At 43.7% G+C, this 17208-nt stretch overlaps 1 protein-coding gene across 7 annotated transcripts in view; it reads right to left on the bottom strand.

The window, feature by feature from the left end:
- The window catches only part of UBR4 (ubiquitin protein ligase E3 component n-recognin 4), a 126419-nt gene that overhangs the window by 59381 nt on the left and 49830 nt on the right, over positions 1-17208 (bottom strand). For 5 of the 7 annotated variants that reach the window (XM_045548561.1, XM_045548568.1, XM_045548566.1 and 2 more), the window contains exons 41-59: positions 16226-16384; positions 15726-15878; positions 15089-15316; positions 14613-14770; positions 13513-13684; positions 13065-13266; positions 12043-12206; positions 11365-11581; positions 10326-10542; positions 9530-9562; positions 8305-8368; positions 7740-7874; positions 6592-6766; positions 5563-5703; positions 4188-4309; positions 3423-3534; positions 1532-1662; positions 1232-1409; positions 664-768 (exon numbers count right to left, since the gene is read on the bottom strand). In XM_045548561.1, coding sequence (XP_045404517.1) covers positions 664-768; positions 1232-1409; positions 1532-1662; positions 3423-3534; positions 4188-4309; positions 5563-5703; positions 6592-6766; positions 7740-7874; positions 8305-8368; positions 9530-9562; positions 10326-10542; positions 11365-11581; positions 12043-12206; positions 13065-13266; positions 13513-13684; positions 14613-14770; positions 15089-15316; positions 15726-15878; positions 16226-16384 — 2866 coding nt within the window. The remainder of the gene's footprint in view (positions 1-663; positions 769-1231; positions 1410-1531; positions 1663-3422; positions 3535-4187; positions 4310-5562; positions 5704-6591; positions 6767-7739; positions 7875-8304; positions 8369-9529; positions 9563-10325; positions 10543-11364; positions 11582-12042; positions 12207-13064; positions 13267-13512; positions 13685-14612; positions 14771-15088; positions 15317-15725; positions 15879-16225; positions 16385-17208) is intronic. The other 2 variants (XM_045548562.1, XM_045548565.1) reach the window with 2 other exon arrangements.

Here is a 17208-nt window from a genome sequence, read left to right as displayed (position 1 = left end):
GGGAAGCATCAGTCTGAAACACTATAAATCAACCTTTAAATTACTCGGGGATTGATTAGGTATTTCCATTTAGTTCAACTCTCTATTCAGGAAAGAACTGTTTAAATCAGAGTAGGGAAAAGATTGAAAACAAAGGCAAAATAAGTTCTGAAGACTTCCTATGGATTTTAATTGTCCATAAAAAACCCTATCTCTCAAGCTCATAGATCCCTGATGGTTGTCCATACTGATCAAGAATTTTGAAGCACAATCCAACTTGTAGCTTCACTTTTGTTTGCTAGTGAAAAGATAAGTTTAAAAAGTATGAGCTCTATTTCTTGTCTCCCTTTTAATATTATCTAAGATGTTAGAACTCTGACAAAGAACACTGAAAGCCATAATTTAAGCCCTGTCGCCGATCTGCTGGGACACTGGTCTCTCAGCCTTTCCTTGGGAAATTAGCTAAAGCCAGGCAGCATGCAAGGTGTAAGGAAGCGGAGCCATGAGCGCCGTTGCCAAGCTGTATCCACTATGCCTTCCACACCCGTATTTCTAAAGCCAAGGCAGAAGCAGGAAGTCCAGAATGGCCTGTCAAAGCAGCTGCCCATTACACTCTCACAGCAGTGGAAACAAGGCCTGAGGGTCCTGGGGCCCTGAGCCGTGCTCCTTGCTGTGGACAGTTACCTGATGCTGTGGTGTCAGAGAGGGTTCCTGCGTCCAGAGAGGAAGAGCTGGGTGCCTGGCCGGACAGTCCCAGGCTCTGCAGGCCCAGGGCACTGCTGCTGCTGCCTGGGAAACAAGTGGAGAGTGAGCACAACATCCCCTCCAGACCCCATCCACAGCACTGCTTTGGCCACCTGCTGCCCTCAGTAGTCTCTAAACACCAGCATGTGACCCCTCTGGCCTAGAGGAAGGTAACCAACAGCCACTGCTGTCCACCCACCAAGTTCAGTTATAGAGATGGTGGAATGCTTCCTTCAGCTCAGGCAGGACACAGGCTGGAGGAATCTAGCTGATTCGGGAAGAAATAATCCAAAAGACCAAACTAGCAGAAACCATGAGATTGGCTCCCAGACTGAAATTCCCACCACAACCCCTCTCACTCTCCACCTGTATCTCTGAACAGCTCTCACCCAGATCAACCTCTCCCCAAATGTGGGGACAAGCTAAGTCAGCTGGATATCAGTAACTGCCGAACCCTCTTTCCTGTGCAAGGCCAATGGGCCACTTTGTTCCTGGCATTGCCTTCTACCTTGTTGGTCCTGCTGCAGGCTCAGGGCAATGGCTAGTTCAACCATGGTCTCGTCATCTGCATCAGGCGGGATGTCCAGCATGGGGGGGAAGCCCTCTGCGCCTGCCAGCAGGGCCTCCAGGGGAGAGGGGTTGCCATTGTTGACATTTTCAGCTGTCTCCAGGACCATCGACTCAGACTGCAGAGAGAAAGCTCTGTCAGTGTCCCACGGTAAATGGTAACTTTTGGAAGTCCACTGAATAAGAGCTAGAGGAGAGTTTTGAAGCTCCTCCTCCCCTTCTCCTGCTGCCAGAGACTCACCACCATCTCAAAATCTCCATGGTCCACCTCACTCTGTTCCTGGCTTTCCTGACGGATGTGACCACCATTCGGGATCCCTGATGACTGCATTTTCTCATCTGCATCATCATCGTCATCATCATCCTTGTCTCCTGAGTCAAAGAAACCCCAGTCACCTGAAGGTGCTTGCTTTCCTCCCTTGGCATATGGTATGATAAGTCACGTAGCAACAAAAACCCAAGACAAGCTACCAGCTAGTACCCTGGGCTTTAAAGGTAAAACTCCAGGGTGCTACGCCTGGCCTTGTTCTCTTGCTTCTTGGACCTAGCAGGATCTGGGAAGATACGGCTGGCAGTGACAACTGGTCCCCCAGAGGAATAGACTTTTCCAGCTGGTAAAGTGGGGGGGAGGGGGGACAAAAAACCCTGGATTCCACAAAGGGATTTCCATAAAGCAGAGAAATCTAAAACCAGTAGGCCACACAAGCTCCCACCAACTCTCAGGAGACCTTGGAAGACAGGAAAAACAATACAATTGAGATGTTTATCTTTTACCTGCCATGGCAGCTTAGAGTTTATTTCACTACTTTTTTCAAAAACAACTTGGTCAGTGAGATTTTTCACACTACATAGTCATAATGAGAAGAACCAGAATTGAAGTATAAAACCATCGAATGGAAATCAAGTACACCACAAAGGTACTGCCTGGGCCCACTTCTGTGTGAAGGTGGGGAGGCTTTCTAATAAGGAAGAGTCTAGGTGAGATTCCTAATTGTCAGAAGAGAACCGAGACCTTGTCTTCCACTCGATGGACTGTTAAAGCATGTAAATATGTCCTTCATTAGAAACATAAACTATCTCCACTCTAGGTTCATGCCAGAGAAAAGAGCCACAAACCATTGCCTAACTTATCAAAAGCTTAGGTAAGATAAGTGACTGTCTGAAAGTCACAGTTGTATATATTCCTCTATCCCTGCACTGTCCCATACTGTAGCCACTAGCCACCTGTGGTTATTGAACACTTAAGATGTAGCTAGTACAAAAGGAGATGTGTCATGAGTGTAAAATACACACTGGATTTTAAAGGTAGTACCAAAAACGCAAAATATTTCACTAATAACTTTTTATATTGACTATATGTTGAAATAATATTTTTTATACACTGGATTAAATAAATTATTAGTAAATTAACTTCACTTGTTTCTTTTTACTTTTTGTAATGTGACTATTAGAAAGTTTAAAATTACATATGTGACTTTCATTTGAAATTTACTCCTGAATCAAATGAAGTAACTAGAGTTATATAATGCCACTATTTAGACACCTTATAGAATTGCTTTTACTAAAATGTAAAATGTTATGCCCTTGACTGTGTCCAGGTATATCATGAGGGAAATTCCTGTGAAATTTGCTATCACACTTATCGCACATAAGTCCACTAAGGATTCTGAACCTTCAGCAACAAAAAGGACCCTTAATCAAGAGCTTTCTGTGCCTGAAAAATGGGTATGTTTTGTCTTTGGTCATTGTGATTTTTATAACTGTTCTCATTTTATTTTTGCTATGGTTCCTACGAAGCTTTCAGCCAAATATAAAATCTTCACTTACAAACCTTGGAAAATCTTGTGATGTAGTAGATTGTCTGTATCCTTGGCTTGATTTTACTATGGCAATTTTATTTTCCCAAGGCCTTGATTTTCTTTATTTTTATTCTATTTACTATATGCATTTTGATGTGCCACCTTAAATTCTTTATGGAATAAGGTAGGGTGAAAACATAGATATATAAACAAAGTCTCTAGGACGTTGGTCAACATGAGCAGCATATCCTAATGCTGTACCTCCCTTCCCTACCCACCGCCTCCGCCCCTGCCCCCCTAGAGACTCAAGCCTAAACCCAGACCTCACATTACCCATTGGAGTGTTGCTTCGAGGGGAAGAGGGCAAAGTCACATGTCTCCGTTTGTTCCTGGGCCTTAGGACACGAATTAAAGCTTGTTTACAAGAGAAGCTCACAGCAGGATCCTGTGGTTTAAAAGGAAACTGTCATGCTTAGGTCTTATATTATTCATGAAACTATCTATATAAAACACTTTCCTTTCTCAATCACTCACGTGCATGGGGAAATCTGTCTACTCTCACCTGCACCCCCAGCAGATTAAGTTAATACCCACTTCCTGACCTGGCACACGTAAGACCCATTTACTTCTTTCTTGTCTCTCAGTTCCTGGTGATAGACTCTCAGGTCATTTGCTCCTGAAGCCACTCTGGCTCTCTACAAATGGTTTTTGGCTTTGCATCCGATGATCAGGCCCCCAGTGCACATCTTAGCTCTGTGCTAAAATTAGTACTTCTAACATATAGCTTCTGTGACAGCGTCATTGGAAATAGAAACCTTGATGTACTACATTCATTCACATACTCATTTAAATAACACTTCAATGAGTTACTCAGCACTATGTAGCAAGCACCCTAGTTCCTAGGGATTCAGCACTGAACAAAAAAGACTAAGTCCATCCCCTTTCCAAATCTTTCTCTTCCACGGAGAAAGATCTTAAAGTTTTTATTGATATTTGAAACTCTTAATTCCCATCAGCTCCCTTTAAGTCTATTTTATTTCATTACTTTAGCAAACTCGCAGGCTAATTAGAGATATCTGGAGTTATAATGATACGTACAGGACACAAGAGCATCTGCATGTAGATTTTGGATGCTGTGTTAATACAATCCAGCTCGCAGGTACAGTAGCCATGGATAATGTCTACCAGAGCATTGACGGTAGCTTCAATATGAGTTAGGCCTAAAGGGGAGAAAAATATTATGTGAAAATCTGGTGGCAAAATCTCTAGCTACTTGAGAGCCTGAGACAAAAGTGCAAATTCTTATCACCACATAAAGGTCAAGCTAATAAAAAAGTGACCAGCGCGTGCACACACACACACACACACACACACACACACACACACACGCACACACGCACGCTTGTTACATACACACACAGAGAGAATGTAGCTTGTCTGCAATTTGTGATTTGTTTTAAGGGTCTCCTAATCTTCCAAACTGTCCTCAAAGGTCTTTCTGGATTTCCTGCATCTCACAAATAAGTCGCTGTTCACCCTCTATGGATATCAAAAGACAAGGCAGGGAAATATGATGAGGCAGGCGGATACCAGCTATCTCCTACTATCCCCAACCTTAGGCAATGACAAAACATGACCTTAACACATCTTTTAGGCTTATTGCCCAAGTAACCTCCACATGCGAATGAATACTGGGATCATTCTACTTTTCTACATTGTTATTCAGATTCTTACCCTTCCACCTGAACTTTCAATAGTGTGAAAAGTGAGAAGTGAGATACCATAGGCAGCAGTAGTTTGGAAATCAAATAATTCTCAAGGCTGATGCTTAACTCTTACCTTTTATCTTTCTTTCTTTTTGAGATGGGGTCCTGTTCTGTCACCCAGGCTGGAATACAGTGGCCTAATCATAGCTCACTGCAACCTCGAACTCCTGGGCTCAGTCAGTCCTCCTGCCTCAGCTTCCCAAATAGCTGGGATTACAGGTGCCTGCCACCATGCCCAGCTAATTTTTTTCATTTTTTTGTAGAGACAGGGTCTTGCTCTGTTGCTCGGGCTAGTCTCAAACTCCTGACCTCAAGCAATTCTCCTGCCTTGGCCTCCCAAAATGCTGGGATTCAGGTGTGAGACACTGCACCCAGCTAACCTTTACCTTTTGAGCTGGCTTTTAAAGATTTTTTAAAACAATTATAAATACCACTAAGGACACACACGCATTCATAAAATGTAAAATAGTCAACCCCACATCAAGAGATACAGTACAAGAAAATCCCACTCTCTGCCACTCTGCTAAATTCCTATATCAAGAACAACGCACTCATCTCACAGATTTCTATTTCCCAATTATAAATTCTAGAAGAAATAGATGATAAAGGATGAAAACTAAATGCTCAGGGTCACAGGTGTTCAAAGACATAACTTATATAAGGTTTCACTATGTATCAAGACTCAAGCATCCCTTTTAACGTGATACCTGGCAGGCAGGCAGGTGCCAGGAAGGCATTCTTGGGTTTGGATGCATGCAGTTTCCAGAAGTGGTTCATGAGCTGGGTGATGAAACTACAGCAATCTCCTTCCAACTGCTTCTGTGGTTCTTTCCCCTCATCCACTCCTTCTAAGCAGGAGAAAGAAAATTATTAACGATGGTAAATCTGAGATGGAATTTAATTTGTTTTAAGGTTAACTCAGGTCAAGGAAGCTTGCCTGGGGAGGGAGTTTCAAGTGGGGCCCCAATCAATATGCCAACTATCCCTAGACTCCAGCAGGCACATCTAGGAAAAAAACAGTCTGGGAAAGGAATATCACAGAAAACACTGTATGTTAGAATTAAGTAGAAGGGGGAACATTCAGGATGTTTACAGCAGATTCAAAGACCTCAGTTCCAAATGTTCAACTTCTAAAACCTAGAGGAACATCTGAACATTCTAGAGATTTCTCTAGAATGATTTCTGGGATTATAGTATTAGAAAGAGGAATAGCATGATGATGGCATATGGAAGCATATACATAACAGAGAATTGTAAAGGCAGCAATAAACTCTATTTGACAATGGCAAAATAGGTTTGGTACCCAGCCAACATGAGGAAAGATGAGAAAACAGCATCGAGCACTGAGAAAGGCGACTGCACATAATAATAAAATACTGGCAAAAGAACAGCATGAAAGCGAAAGATATGACCCAATTGCTTTAAAGCAACCAGGGCTCAACTGAGCTTAGCTATACCCTGAAGATCATAAGAGTTGATAACTTCAGAGACAGATTATACCTGATGTCTAAAATACTAAATAAACTCAAGGATACTCAAAGGGATAAGCACTGGAAAGGGAATTTATTTAAAATGGTATAATCCTAATGTTAAAAGCCCTACAAGGTATAAAGACCAGGGAGTAAAATCCTATCTCCAAGCATGAAGTCAGTCAGAGGCCAGTGAGAACAGTGGGATGAGAGGGTAAAGGTGTATTAAGCAGATTTCAGGACCACGGCCACATAGGCCAAGTTCACCTGTTTCCATCTGGGGCAGCTTTGACTCCGTAAAGTGGACCAGGTTGTTAGGGCGCATGATGGCAATGGAGCGAGCTGTGATCACCAGCCTCTGGAACACCTCAGGGTCCAAATCCTTGCCTTCTTTGCTGGATGCGTTGAGACACTGCACAGCTTTGCTCAGCAAGGCCTGATCCTAATGAAACAACAAGATCACAGAGGATTGACCATAAACAAGGGCTGGTACAAAAGCAAAGAGCAGAGAAAATCTGACAGAGGGTCAGGATTGTTACCTCCTCTCAAGACAACAGGTTAATTACCACACCTTCAAAGCAGCCCGATATAGTTAAGTTTCATAATATATAAGATATTAAAGTCATTAAAAGAATTTAAAAACCATGCAATAACAAAGTATGACAGGAAAAGTAGAATCCACCCCAATTCTCCAGAACTGCAACATCCTAGATTTCTTTCCAATAGTATAAGTGTAATTTCTTAGCAAATTCATATTACCCAAGAATTATGTTTCCAAAATTGCCTTTCCTTAAGAGGCTCAGCAGGTTAAACTCACATTTCTCAATTCTCTGGGTTGTAGGCACAAAAGCTAACCATGGCTTCTGGGCTGGTAGCTTCTCTCAGAGCCCTTCTTCCTCATGGATCTGAACTGTCACCTTTTCCATCTATGGAAATTGGCCCAACCTATCAGCAGCTCCTTTCTTTCACAGGTGAGGCCTTTCTTTCCCTTCAGAGGCTCTCCAGCAACTGTCTAGCAACTCTCTCACCAACAAGCACAGGATACCCTCTGCAGTGCACCAGGTAGGGGAGTGAAGACACCCAGCAGCCCTTACCTCCTGAGGGATCCCTCACCTCACTCTTCCCCACTGAGAAGCCACCCACGCTCCATGTCCCTCCCTCTCTTTCTTAAGTCTTGCTGATCCTGTTAGAGTGACAGAAAAATAATTACAAACCAGTTGTCCACCAGCCAGCTTATCCTCAGTTTTGAGCGGCATCCACGAATTTATCAGAAGAAACTTTAGACGCTATGGATTTGATCTCAACGCCATTTTTGCTGTGTCCTTCCTTTACACATAAAAAGCCCACTTACTTGATTCCCTGTCAGGAGCACAACTTCCGTTTCTACACAGGCATCCCTGAGAGGGAACGGTTACCTTGTGGCTGTGGTAGGCCGAGCGGCTGGTGTGCAGGCTGGCCAGGAGGCTCTTGGACTGCTGCTGGACACTGGCAGGTGCTGGCAGGGACAGCAGCAGAGTGGCCAGCTCCTGAGCTGCATTCTTGTTTCTCTCCTGATGCAACAGACAGCAGGGTTATCACTAACCCACCAACTCAAGGCAGAATGAACTATCTACATTCTGCTTCCTCTTCCCTTCCTTCTAGCCACCAGGGCTAGGTTATACTCCACGGACTGCAAGGAGCCAAACAAAGGTTTCAAAAATTATAATCTTCCAACCACACGGGTGAAAAAATGGAATCCAAGCTCATGACTCCTCGAACAGTGCTCTTGTACCAGCACTCATCCTATCCTGCAATACACTCTCAGTATGGGCTCCCCAAATTAGGACACAGGCCTTAAGCTGAAGACTTCCCTGTAGTTTCTTTGCAAATCAAGATTATGCTATAAATGTTCTTTAGCTGTGAGGCCTCAGGGCCTCAGACAACTCCACTGACTTCCTGCCTCTTCAGAAAGCTTCCATGTGCTTTGAAAAAGTAACTTGCCTTCTCGATGATTGGCCCAACAGCAAAGCAGCTTTCCAAGGCTTCTAAAGAACTCACAACCAGCCTGGGGAGACAGAAAACCTGGCTTGAGTACAACCATCGTTCTCTCTGCCTTGTGCTTTAGCCTAAGCAAACTATAGTCATGAGGACCTTGGGGACGGCTAATGAATGCCAAATACAAAATCAAAGCACAATAAGACCTGCCACAGGCACCATGCATATCGTTTCCTGTATTACAGGCCAGGAGAAACCTGGCTTCTGCTCGGAGATCAACCTAAGGCCATGTTCATAATCCATAACTCAAAGACAGGGCTTTTCTTCCTCAAAGAGGATAAATGTGCTTCCTTCTGCTGCCTGTGGCAGGGATCACTGAGATGGGCTTAACAGACTTGATGCAGTGGGACCCAAAGCTCAGGTGCCCAGAGATCAGTGGGCAAAGGGATACACAAAGGGAAAGGTTAAAGCCATCTTCTTATACTAGGAAGGTTAAGGTTATATTTTATTTATATCTCCAAGAAAATGCACAAAGGCATTTCCTATGAGGCCCTAAGTATTAGGTAGAGAAAAAACTGTATTTTTAGGTGCATGCCAATTGCCAACATTCAAGGGGTAGTACAAAGCATCTTTAGAAAACTGAGCAATTCACCCTTAGGAAAGGAACAGGAAACCCAATTATTAAATGGTACCAGGTAACATGTTCCCCAGGGCTTACTCCTTTGAGTTTAATGTGGTACAGTAAAAAGAACAACATCCTGATAGCTGAAGCTCTGGACAAAGAAAGAAAAGCATTGAGAAGGCAGCTGGAGAGAAAAGGGTTAAGGGGTAGAGGAAGGCAATAAAGAACTAGGGGGAGGAAACTGAGGCATAAAACAAATTTGGGCAGAACAAGCGCTCCAGTGGCTTATCAGATGGTAGGACTTTGTTGTCAATCCCTCCACCCCCAACCCCCTTCCAATCCACTACAGAGAGGGAGCAGAGAGGACTGGGGTAAGGAAGAGAGATCTGAGAGAGCGCCTGATGCCGCCAACACCAAATGTGCACTTACAATCCTCCATATACTCCATTTTTGCACATGGACAGCTCTGTAGCCATGCAATGACCACAACAGAAAGAAGCAGGAGGACTCTTAAACAGAAGCAGAATCAACGCAAAGCCACACCATTGGTTACACTGCTCTCTGACACACACTCACTCGTGCAGAGAAAAAGAAAGAGGGCATACTAACCGGTCCAGCTTGGTTAGGGACTCAGTTTCAGAACTTGGGGAAGAAGCAAAGAAAAAAAAAGGAAAAAAATGTGAAGCTCAGAGATACCTGGAAATACATCCTAAGCAAACCATGTATAAACAGGGTAGGGGAAAAAAAGAAAGAGAAAGGAGGAAGGGGGAGGCTGCTGGTGGGAGGCAGTGATTCCAAGCAAGGCTATTCTTACAACTTACAATGTAAGAAACTCAAAATCTTACATCATGAATTATTTCATCTACCATGGCAAACCAGCAGCTACCTAGCACAAAGAAGCCAAGCACAATGCTAAAGAATGCCACTGTAGGGAGATTTGGGGAGATTCTGGACTCTGCTACAAGATGCAGCAGACAGCCTCTCTTGCTGGCATTGTTATTACCACAAAAGTAGCTACTGGAGAGAAAAATGAAAAGATGATGAGATCTGAATGGAAGGGAGGATGTTTCCCTATAATCTCCACAAGGATGGATCCTATCCAGAATACTGGGTTAAGTACCTTTTCGTCTGTGGCCTCCAATTACCTAAGCATTAAGAGAAGGGACAGAACTTCGGCCTAGACAGAGACCCTGGAGTCAAGTGACTTTGAGCACGTTTTTCAGGCTCTGTCCGCACGCTAAGGAGACACTGACTATGGGGGAACTTTAGAGAGCTTAAAAATCATAGGCTAGACTTGGAATGGTTATTAAAGGCTGGCTCTCTCAAGACACAGGAAGGTTCTACAGCGAGAGTGGAAAATTTAACAAGCCAAACCCTGCCAGCCAAACCCTGCCAACACTGGTACCTCTCCAGAACAGTTCCACTGGTCGTAGTGGGCGCAGCTGAGTCGCTCTCTCCAGTGCCGTTGCTCTGGTTCAGGTTTGAAGGGCAGATGTTGCTGACGGAGGCAGAAGGAAATTCTTCTGGGGGCTCATCAGGCCAGCCAAACTGCTCCTTAGTCTTGCCATAAATTTTTACAGCATCTATCATGGTGACACCTGCTGGATCCACTGAGGCCCCAACTACAATAAGCAAGAGAAGCCTTTAGGAAGCACATTTCCTAAAGCACTCCCACAACCTCTCCAAAGCCAAGACCAGACCAGTTGGGGCAAAGAAACAAATCACATCTATTTTATAAACCTAGAGGAACTTTACCTCCTGAAACATCAGCAGCACTTTACCCATGTGTAGATGTTGAATGTATGTGGAAACAGTTCTATGGACCAAAAACCTATTAAGTCTCCTACTCAAAAGAGGCCCTAACCTTCACTATAAGGACCCTCCTCTGTTATCAGGGCATTATATCCCCCAACCCTCACCCCCACGGGTCTCTAAGCACTTCCTTTGTTCAAAGTACAGATCATCACCGTTCACACCAACAGCAACTATTTCCAGAAGAAATAATATTAGACAATTGCCAGTAAATGATGGAAGAGATGCCAGTCTTAAAAAAGGCTCAAGGATTTGTATTCTGAGGGTTTAAAGTTTTCAATGGCACAGCAAGGTGTTGCTAACCACCTCTCAGCCATCTGTGACCTGAGGCCTTCCTCTGTGCTTTAAGAAAGCCTTGTGATTTCACATGCCAACCTGCTTCCTCTGGGCTTCAACAAAGCAGCAGCCTCATCAGTGAGGCTGATCCAACACTACAGAAGTGCATACTTAACAGAGTTTTACCCTATCTTTACCCCTTCCATTCTCAAGTGTACTCCTTTCCTCTTATATCTCAAATGAAGCTCAAAGTTTCCTAACGACAGAGACTACAGAGGAATCCCCGAGTACTGAAGAGTCACAGACCAGCACCCAATTTAGTCATACTGAGCCTGCCCCAGTGGCTGGTGACTCACTGAAGAGGTTCAGCTTCTTATCAGCCTGCAGGGCTTCTTCTCTGGTGAAGGGGAAGTCAAACCAGCGTGAGCGACTCAGGTTAAGCTGCATAGTTCTGCCAAAGATCTCAATATACGATGGGGCTCGTTCAATTGCCTGAGTCCCAATCTGGATCCGCATGCCTGTCATTACCATAGTGCTGTTGTTGTTACTAATCTCAATAGTGAAGCCACCAGGCTGCAGGGAGATAAAGCAAGCATCAGAAAACTAATAGAAGTTCTAAGTCCAAAGTTTGAATCCTTCCTCTGATATTATCTCAATGTGTGAACCTAGTTAAGATCTTCATCCTTTTAACCACCCCCATAATGACTCCCTTGCTTCCAAAGATGGGAAAACAGAGGAAGGGAGTAGATTCTCTTCAATGTCAGGCTTCTTTGCCCCAAGCATTAACAACCTCCTGTTGCCCTCTGCACAGTAATCCTGCCGGTAATGGTGGAAACTCAGCCTATAGAACAGGAGTCCTTTGGCAAGTGAGTGAAAGTATTCATTTACTTAAGGGACCATTTAACTAGAATTACAGATTAGTGGCTTTGAGCATATGCTTTATACTTGCATTCTAAAAGGAGATGTGTTCTCAAACCAGACTGTTTATAAGTTCTTCTATCCAAGGAATGAACCCTGCCCAGCACAGTCCTCACCTTGGTGTTGGCCACATACATGCCAGTGGAATTCAGCCGGTGTTTTATCTGTTGTGCATTGTAGACCTGCAGGAGGTCATTACCACCAAACTCCACATCTGTCAGCTGCTGGTTGTGCTCAAAGAAGTCAATGGGGAAAGTCACCTGGCTAGACGTGCGGGTTGCTGCAGAGAACAGTACCAGATTGCCAGAGAGCATCAGTATGTGTGGTCTCTACCACCTCTGCTCCTACACCACAGGCAAAGACTCCTCCCAGACTGAGCTCACATTCACACTCTAATCTTTCTAAGCAAATTCTGGATGATCATGTTTGCATCAGCATGATGCCTACGTGTGATTAACTCTCCAGTGGTTATTATCCCTAACCACAACATGTCCTAGCAATACAAAGAAATCTGGCGTTGGTGTTAGGTCTATCGTTAATAACAATAAGGCTCTCTTGTAGCTTGTTTATTCAAAATAAATAATAGAAACTATTTCTTTACAGGAGGATGAGCTACACCATTATCTCAAATCTACAAATTTAAGGTGATGCAATGATCCCTGCCATGGTCTTTGCTTAGTTGGATTCACTCACTGCTAAATTCAAGCTTTCACTTCCCTGAAGAGTCCTCTATTAGTCAGGTGCTAGACCACCAGTTCAGAGACCTGTGATGGGTTCTTCACTATTCTGTGTGAAATTAACCAACTCAAGGGATCTATACTTCATTCAGTTCCATTCTGCCAGCAAGCCATCTTCCCTAAACCCAGAGGGAAAAATCTCTCAAACAAGGCCCAAGACATAACTCCTTACTAGGCACCAAAGAACTGCAGACCTCAAGCAGACAGCCAATGGGTACTTGCCATTTGGAACCGTGACTCTGCTGTCGGGAAATAAGCTAGCACATACCTCTAACTTCATAAAATGTGCAAGCAGGATAGTCACTACTTCTTTAAAGATATTTGCAATAGTATATTCTGAGTCATTGTCTAGAAGACTGCCATTCCCATTCCCCCACGAGTCTTCTGAGAAGGGGCCTTACTGATTGTAGCTGTTTTGCGCTTTCGAACAGGTTTCATTATGCTAATGACACTGCTTGGCTGCAGGGATGGTTGCAGCCAGTAGGAGGTGTTCTCCACATTGGCCATGTAAATGCGGAGGCTGCCATCTTCACATAGCAAGATCATCGTTGTCCGCTGCTGCTCATTGCAGGCCGTGTGCCTAATGGCAACCATGTCTTGGATCTAGAAGGAGGGGACAAAGGTGTTAGTTCCCATACCTATAGATCAGAACCCACAGTGAGAAAGAGAGAGAGATGCAACTGGTTTCATAGTCAGGGGTGCTGAAGGGTGGCAAAGATAAGGCATCTAGAAGAAAAAGGACAGAAAATCTTTTATAAGCCTCCACTAAAGAGCTGGGAAAGTGACATATATAAAAGTATAAAAAAAGACTGGGTTCACAGCAAAATGATGGGAGAATATAGCACTGACCTTTGCTTTTGCGGGAAGAGTCTTAATCTCCTGGATAAGAAAAGTGTCTGGTTTCACCATGACTACCAGTGGCACACCTGTAGTTTGCTGAACACAGCACACCAAACCAGGGTGGTTCATCACCTCAGACCACTGGCAAAGGGCAGGAGAAGTCTTACTGCCACCATTGGAACTGCAGACAACAAAATTGGCCACAGTTAGGGTGCTAATCACCATCTAATAGTTCTTATCTTGACCTAAAGGCCATCTGCTAAATAGCTATGTGACTCCAGAGCAATATCTTTGGCCAGAGACTCAGATTATCCACAGGTCAGTTTTATTCCAAGCCAGGTACACTCCCTCATACACTCCAATGTGTGCCCCCAGGAGAAGTCCTCATGTAGAACCTTCACGGCTAGGCTCCACATCTGAAGAAGAGGTGGCCCTATGTTCCCAGAAGCTATCAACTGCATAAGGCCACAGAGCTGCCTAAAGCTAATGACCCATTGTCCTATAAGGACCTCCAAGCATATCAAGTTAGGTCCTTTTTATTTCATCCCAAAGCAGGTAATTCCCAAAGGAGAGAGGCATGAAAGAAAATGCTATAATGACTTCAAAGACAGATAAGAAAGACAACAAGAGACCTTAAGCCTCTTCTTCCTCCCTAAATAAAACTCTCACTACCTCCCCAAATTCCAACCATGCCTCCATTACTGATACTATGTTTTGTTTGCTGACAGAGTAAGTTTCCTCCAAGAGGGAAAATTAAAGGGCATTATGGCAGGCTGAGTGACTGGGAGAAATTCAGGCTCCCTTCTCACATTAAAATCACGTTGCCTGCCTTGATTATAGATTTTCCTTCTAAGCCAACAGTGGCCCCCCAAAACTACCTCTTACAGCTTGGGATCAACACAGTACAGGACAAACCATGCAGGCAACCCTACCTGCCAACCCTGGATGCTGCTTGATTTTAAGATACCTAGCAGGGAAGCGAAAGGATTGCTGGTGAGAAGTAAGTTTCCCTAGACTCAAAGCAGATACCAGGTACTTGGGAGAGGGAGTGGAGATCCCCTGCTGCACGTGGACATTGGGGAAGTTGAACATTAAATGCTCATTCCTACCTTTTGATGTTGATGGGGAAGAGTTGCAACACCTCCAGAGTTGTTCTGCTAATGGTGGCTGCAAATGACTTGCCTTGACAATAGCTGAAGAATAGCATCTGCAATACATGGGAGTAGTACACGGACACGCCACCACCTGCCACCTGGCTATTACTGTCCTGTTGGGACAAAGGCACACATTTATTTGCATTAATTCCTCCTGTTGCTTTGGCTACCAGCTTTGAGTTTATGCTGGTTATTAATTTTAAATCATGATTAGGTGCTCTCACACTCTAAGCATGAAATCCCTGTGGGTAAATCTTACAAATACCCTGAGAATAAAGGAACTTCAAGTTGCATTCAGTTTAGTCCCAAAGAACAAGAGCTTCTGCTATTAGGTAAAAAGTTAGAAGCAAAAAGAAAGAAATAAAAAGAAAAAAAAGAATGAGTTGCTAATTAAATTTGGAATAGAAAGAAATGGCAACATGTGCTCTAACCTTCAGGTCTTCATGATTGATTTCCAGGACATTGGTGACATAGAAGGGTCCCTGCTGGGCACTGCTGGCCTCTTCCATGAGCTGAGTGTAGATGTACCCAGCTGAAGACATTATAACAATGATGTTCTTTCCCTCCTCGTTGAAAAGGAAGGTAACATCTCTTATCTTTGAGCTCGGCAGGAGAAAGTAGAAGGTTGGACTCAAGGCATCAACTGACAGGTCATAAATCTGCAGGATGGAAGAAAGACTAAATAAGGGAAATCTGTTTCAGTCTCAGCCCCAATTATCCTGGTAAATCCAAACAGCTGGAACTGGCCAGTAATGGGCATTCATGCTTCATTCAACAAGCACCTACCAAGTGTTAGGCACTGGGCATAGAAAGACAAATAAAATATCCCTTTTTTCTCCCTCAAGGAACAATAGGGGAAAAATACACAGTGAGGGCAGAACCAGAATCAATTTGCTATGGCCTACAGACAGAAAACACCTGCTCAGCAACATAGCAAAAGGCAACAAAATGTGTGACTTTTTTTATTTTTAACTTTTGGGAGAAGCTCACGCATAATGGAGATCAGACATTCTGGATTTAAAAGTAGAACAATTCTAAGACCATAGCATCAAAGAGCTACCACTGTACCTTAACAAAGTCCGCAGTGACAATTGCTAACTCAGTCTGCGAACCAGGTAACCACACAGCTTTGATGATGAAGTTCCCCGTTGCCAGTTGAGGATGTAACACCAAGTGATCCGAAACAGAACCTGAGCTACTAAAGGTGAGCACATGGCAGTCCTGGATAATTTAAGGAACAAAACAGTTAAAAGATGATTTGGAAAGTAGGCTAATTCATTCCAGAGTTCTAACGTTTCCTATTCTTCCCTAATATTCCCTGCCTTAACACAGTATAATATTTAGGCTGTCTAATAACATTTCAGGTTTCAAGAACGCACAGATTGTTTCTAATACAGGAGGAATTTGGAAGACCTGAAAGAAATTCAAAGAAAGATTCCTTTTGCATTTCAATGGCTTTTAAGTTTTAATCTTAACAATGAGTAAGAAAAAGTGGTGCTGGGAACAGGGGAGAGAAGGTGACTCGGGTCCATCCTTCAAGGTAATCAAACCTGGATCAAGATTTTTACCTTCAGCCCACAAACCGCCAGGTAGTCCTCCTTGCAGGGGTTTCCAGTAAGGCTTAACACGGTAAAGGGAACTGGGGCAGAAGCCAAGCGTGTCAGAGTCAACTTCCTTTTGCTGGAATCTGCTTGCTTTAGGAGTGCAGAGAGCTGCAGAACAGTGATCTGCAAAGGAACAACTACCAATTTATTCTTACCCCTAGTCCTCTCAGAGAACCCAGAGGAGCAATAAAAATTCTTTTTTTTTGGAGACAGAGTCTCACTCCGTCGCCCTGGCTAGAGTGCAGTGGCATCATCATAGCTCACTGCAACCTCAAACTCCTGGGCTCATGCAATCCTCCTGCCTAAGCCTCCCAAGTAGCTAGGACTATAGGCATGTATCATCATGCCTGGCTATTTTTCTTTTTTTCTTTTTTTTTTGTAGAGACAGGGGTCTCACCCTTGCTCAGGCTGGTCTCGAACTCCTGAGCTCAAGCAATCCTCCTGCCTCAGCCTCCCAGAGTGCTAGGATTACAGGTGTGAACCACTGCACCCAGCCCAAAAACTCTTTTAATAGGGATATTAGTTTGTAGTCTTTCTTTTTGGAGGTAAGTCTCATAGGAAAATCCTAGACCTATATTAGCCTGTTTCTCCAGGCTAAAAGAATTAGCCTTAGTTTCTCCTGGCTAAAAGACATGGAATGTCTTTCTCTCCTTCTAGGGAGGACAAAACAGATGAGTAATGAAACCAACTTCTTTTTGTAGAATCAATGCGCAAAATAGTTAAACGGTTCCTATACCCCACTATTCTTTTCTAGTTTTCTGTAAAACGGTTTTTGAAATGACTTTAGAGTTATTTTACAGACTATCCATATTTTCGCTTAAGATAAAGTGAAAACAACATTAGTGGCAAAGGAGAGGCCAGAATACAGAAAAGCACGCTACCTAGCACTCTTCCAACTTCTACTCGTTCTACAGAACACCACCAACTGCCCTGTGTCCTTAGAAGGC

Source organism: Lemur catta, chromosome 3 (assembly GCF_020740605.2).
Source record: "Lemur catta isolate mLemCat1 chromosome 3, mLemCat1.pri, whole genome shotgun sequence".
Lineage (NCBI taxonomy): Eukaryota > Metazoa > Chordata > Mammalia > Primates > Lemuridae > Lemur > Lemur catta.
The sequence above is the reverse complement of the archived record's forward strand: the minus strand, read 5'-3'. Positions and strand labels throughout refer to the sequence as shown.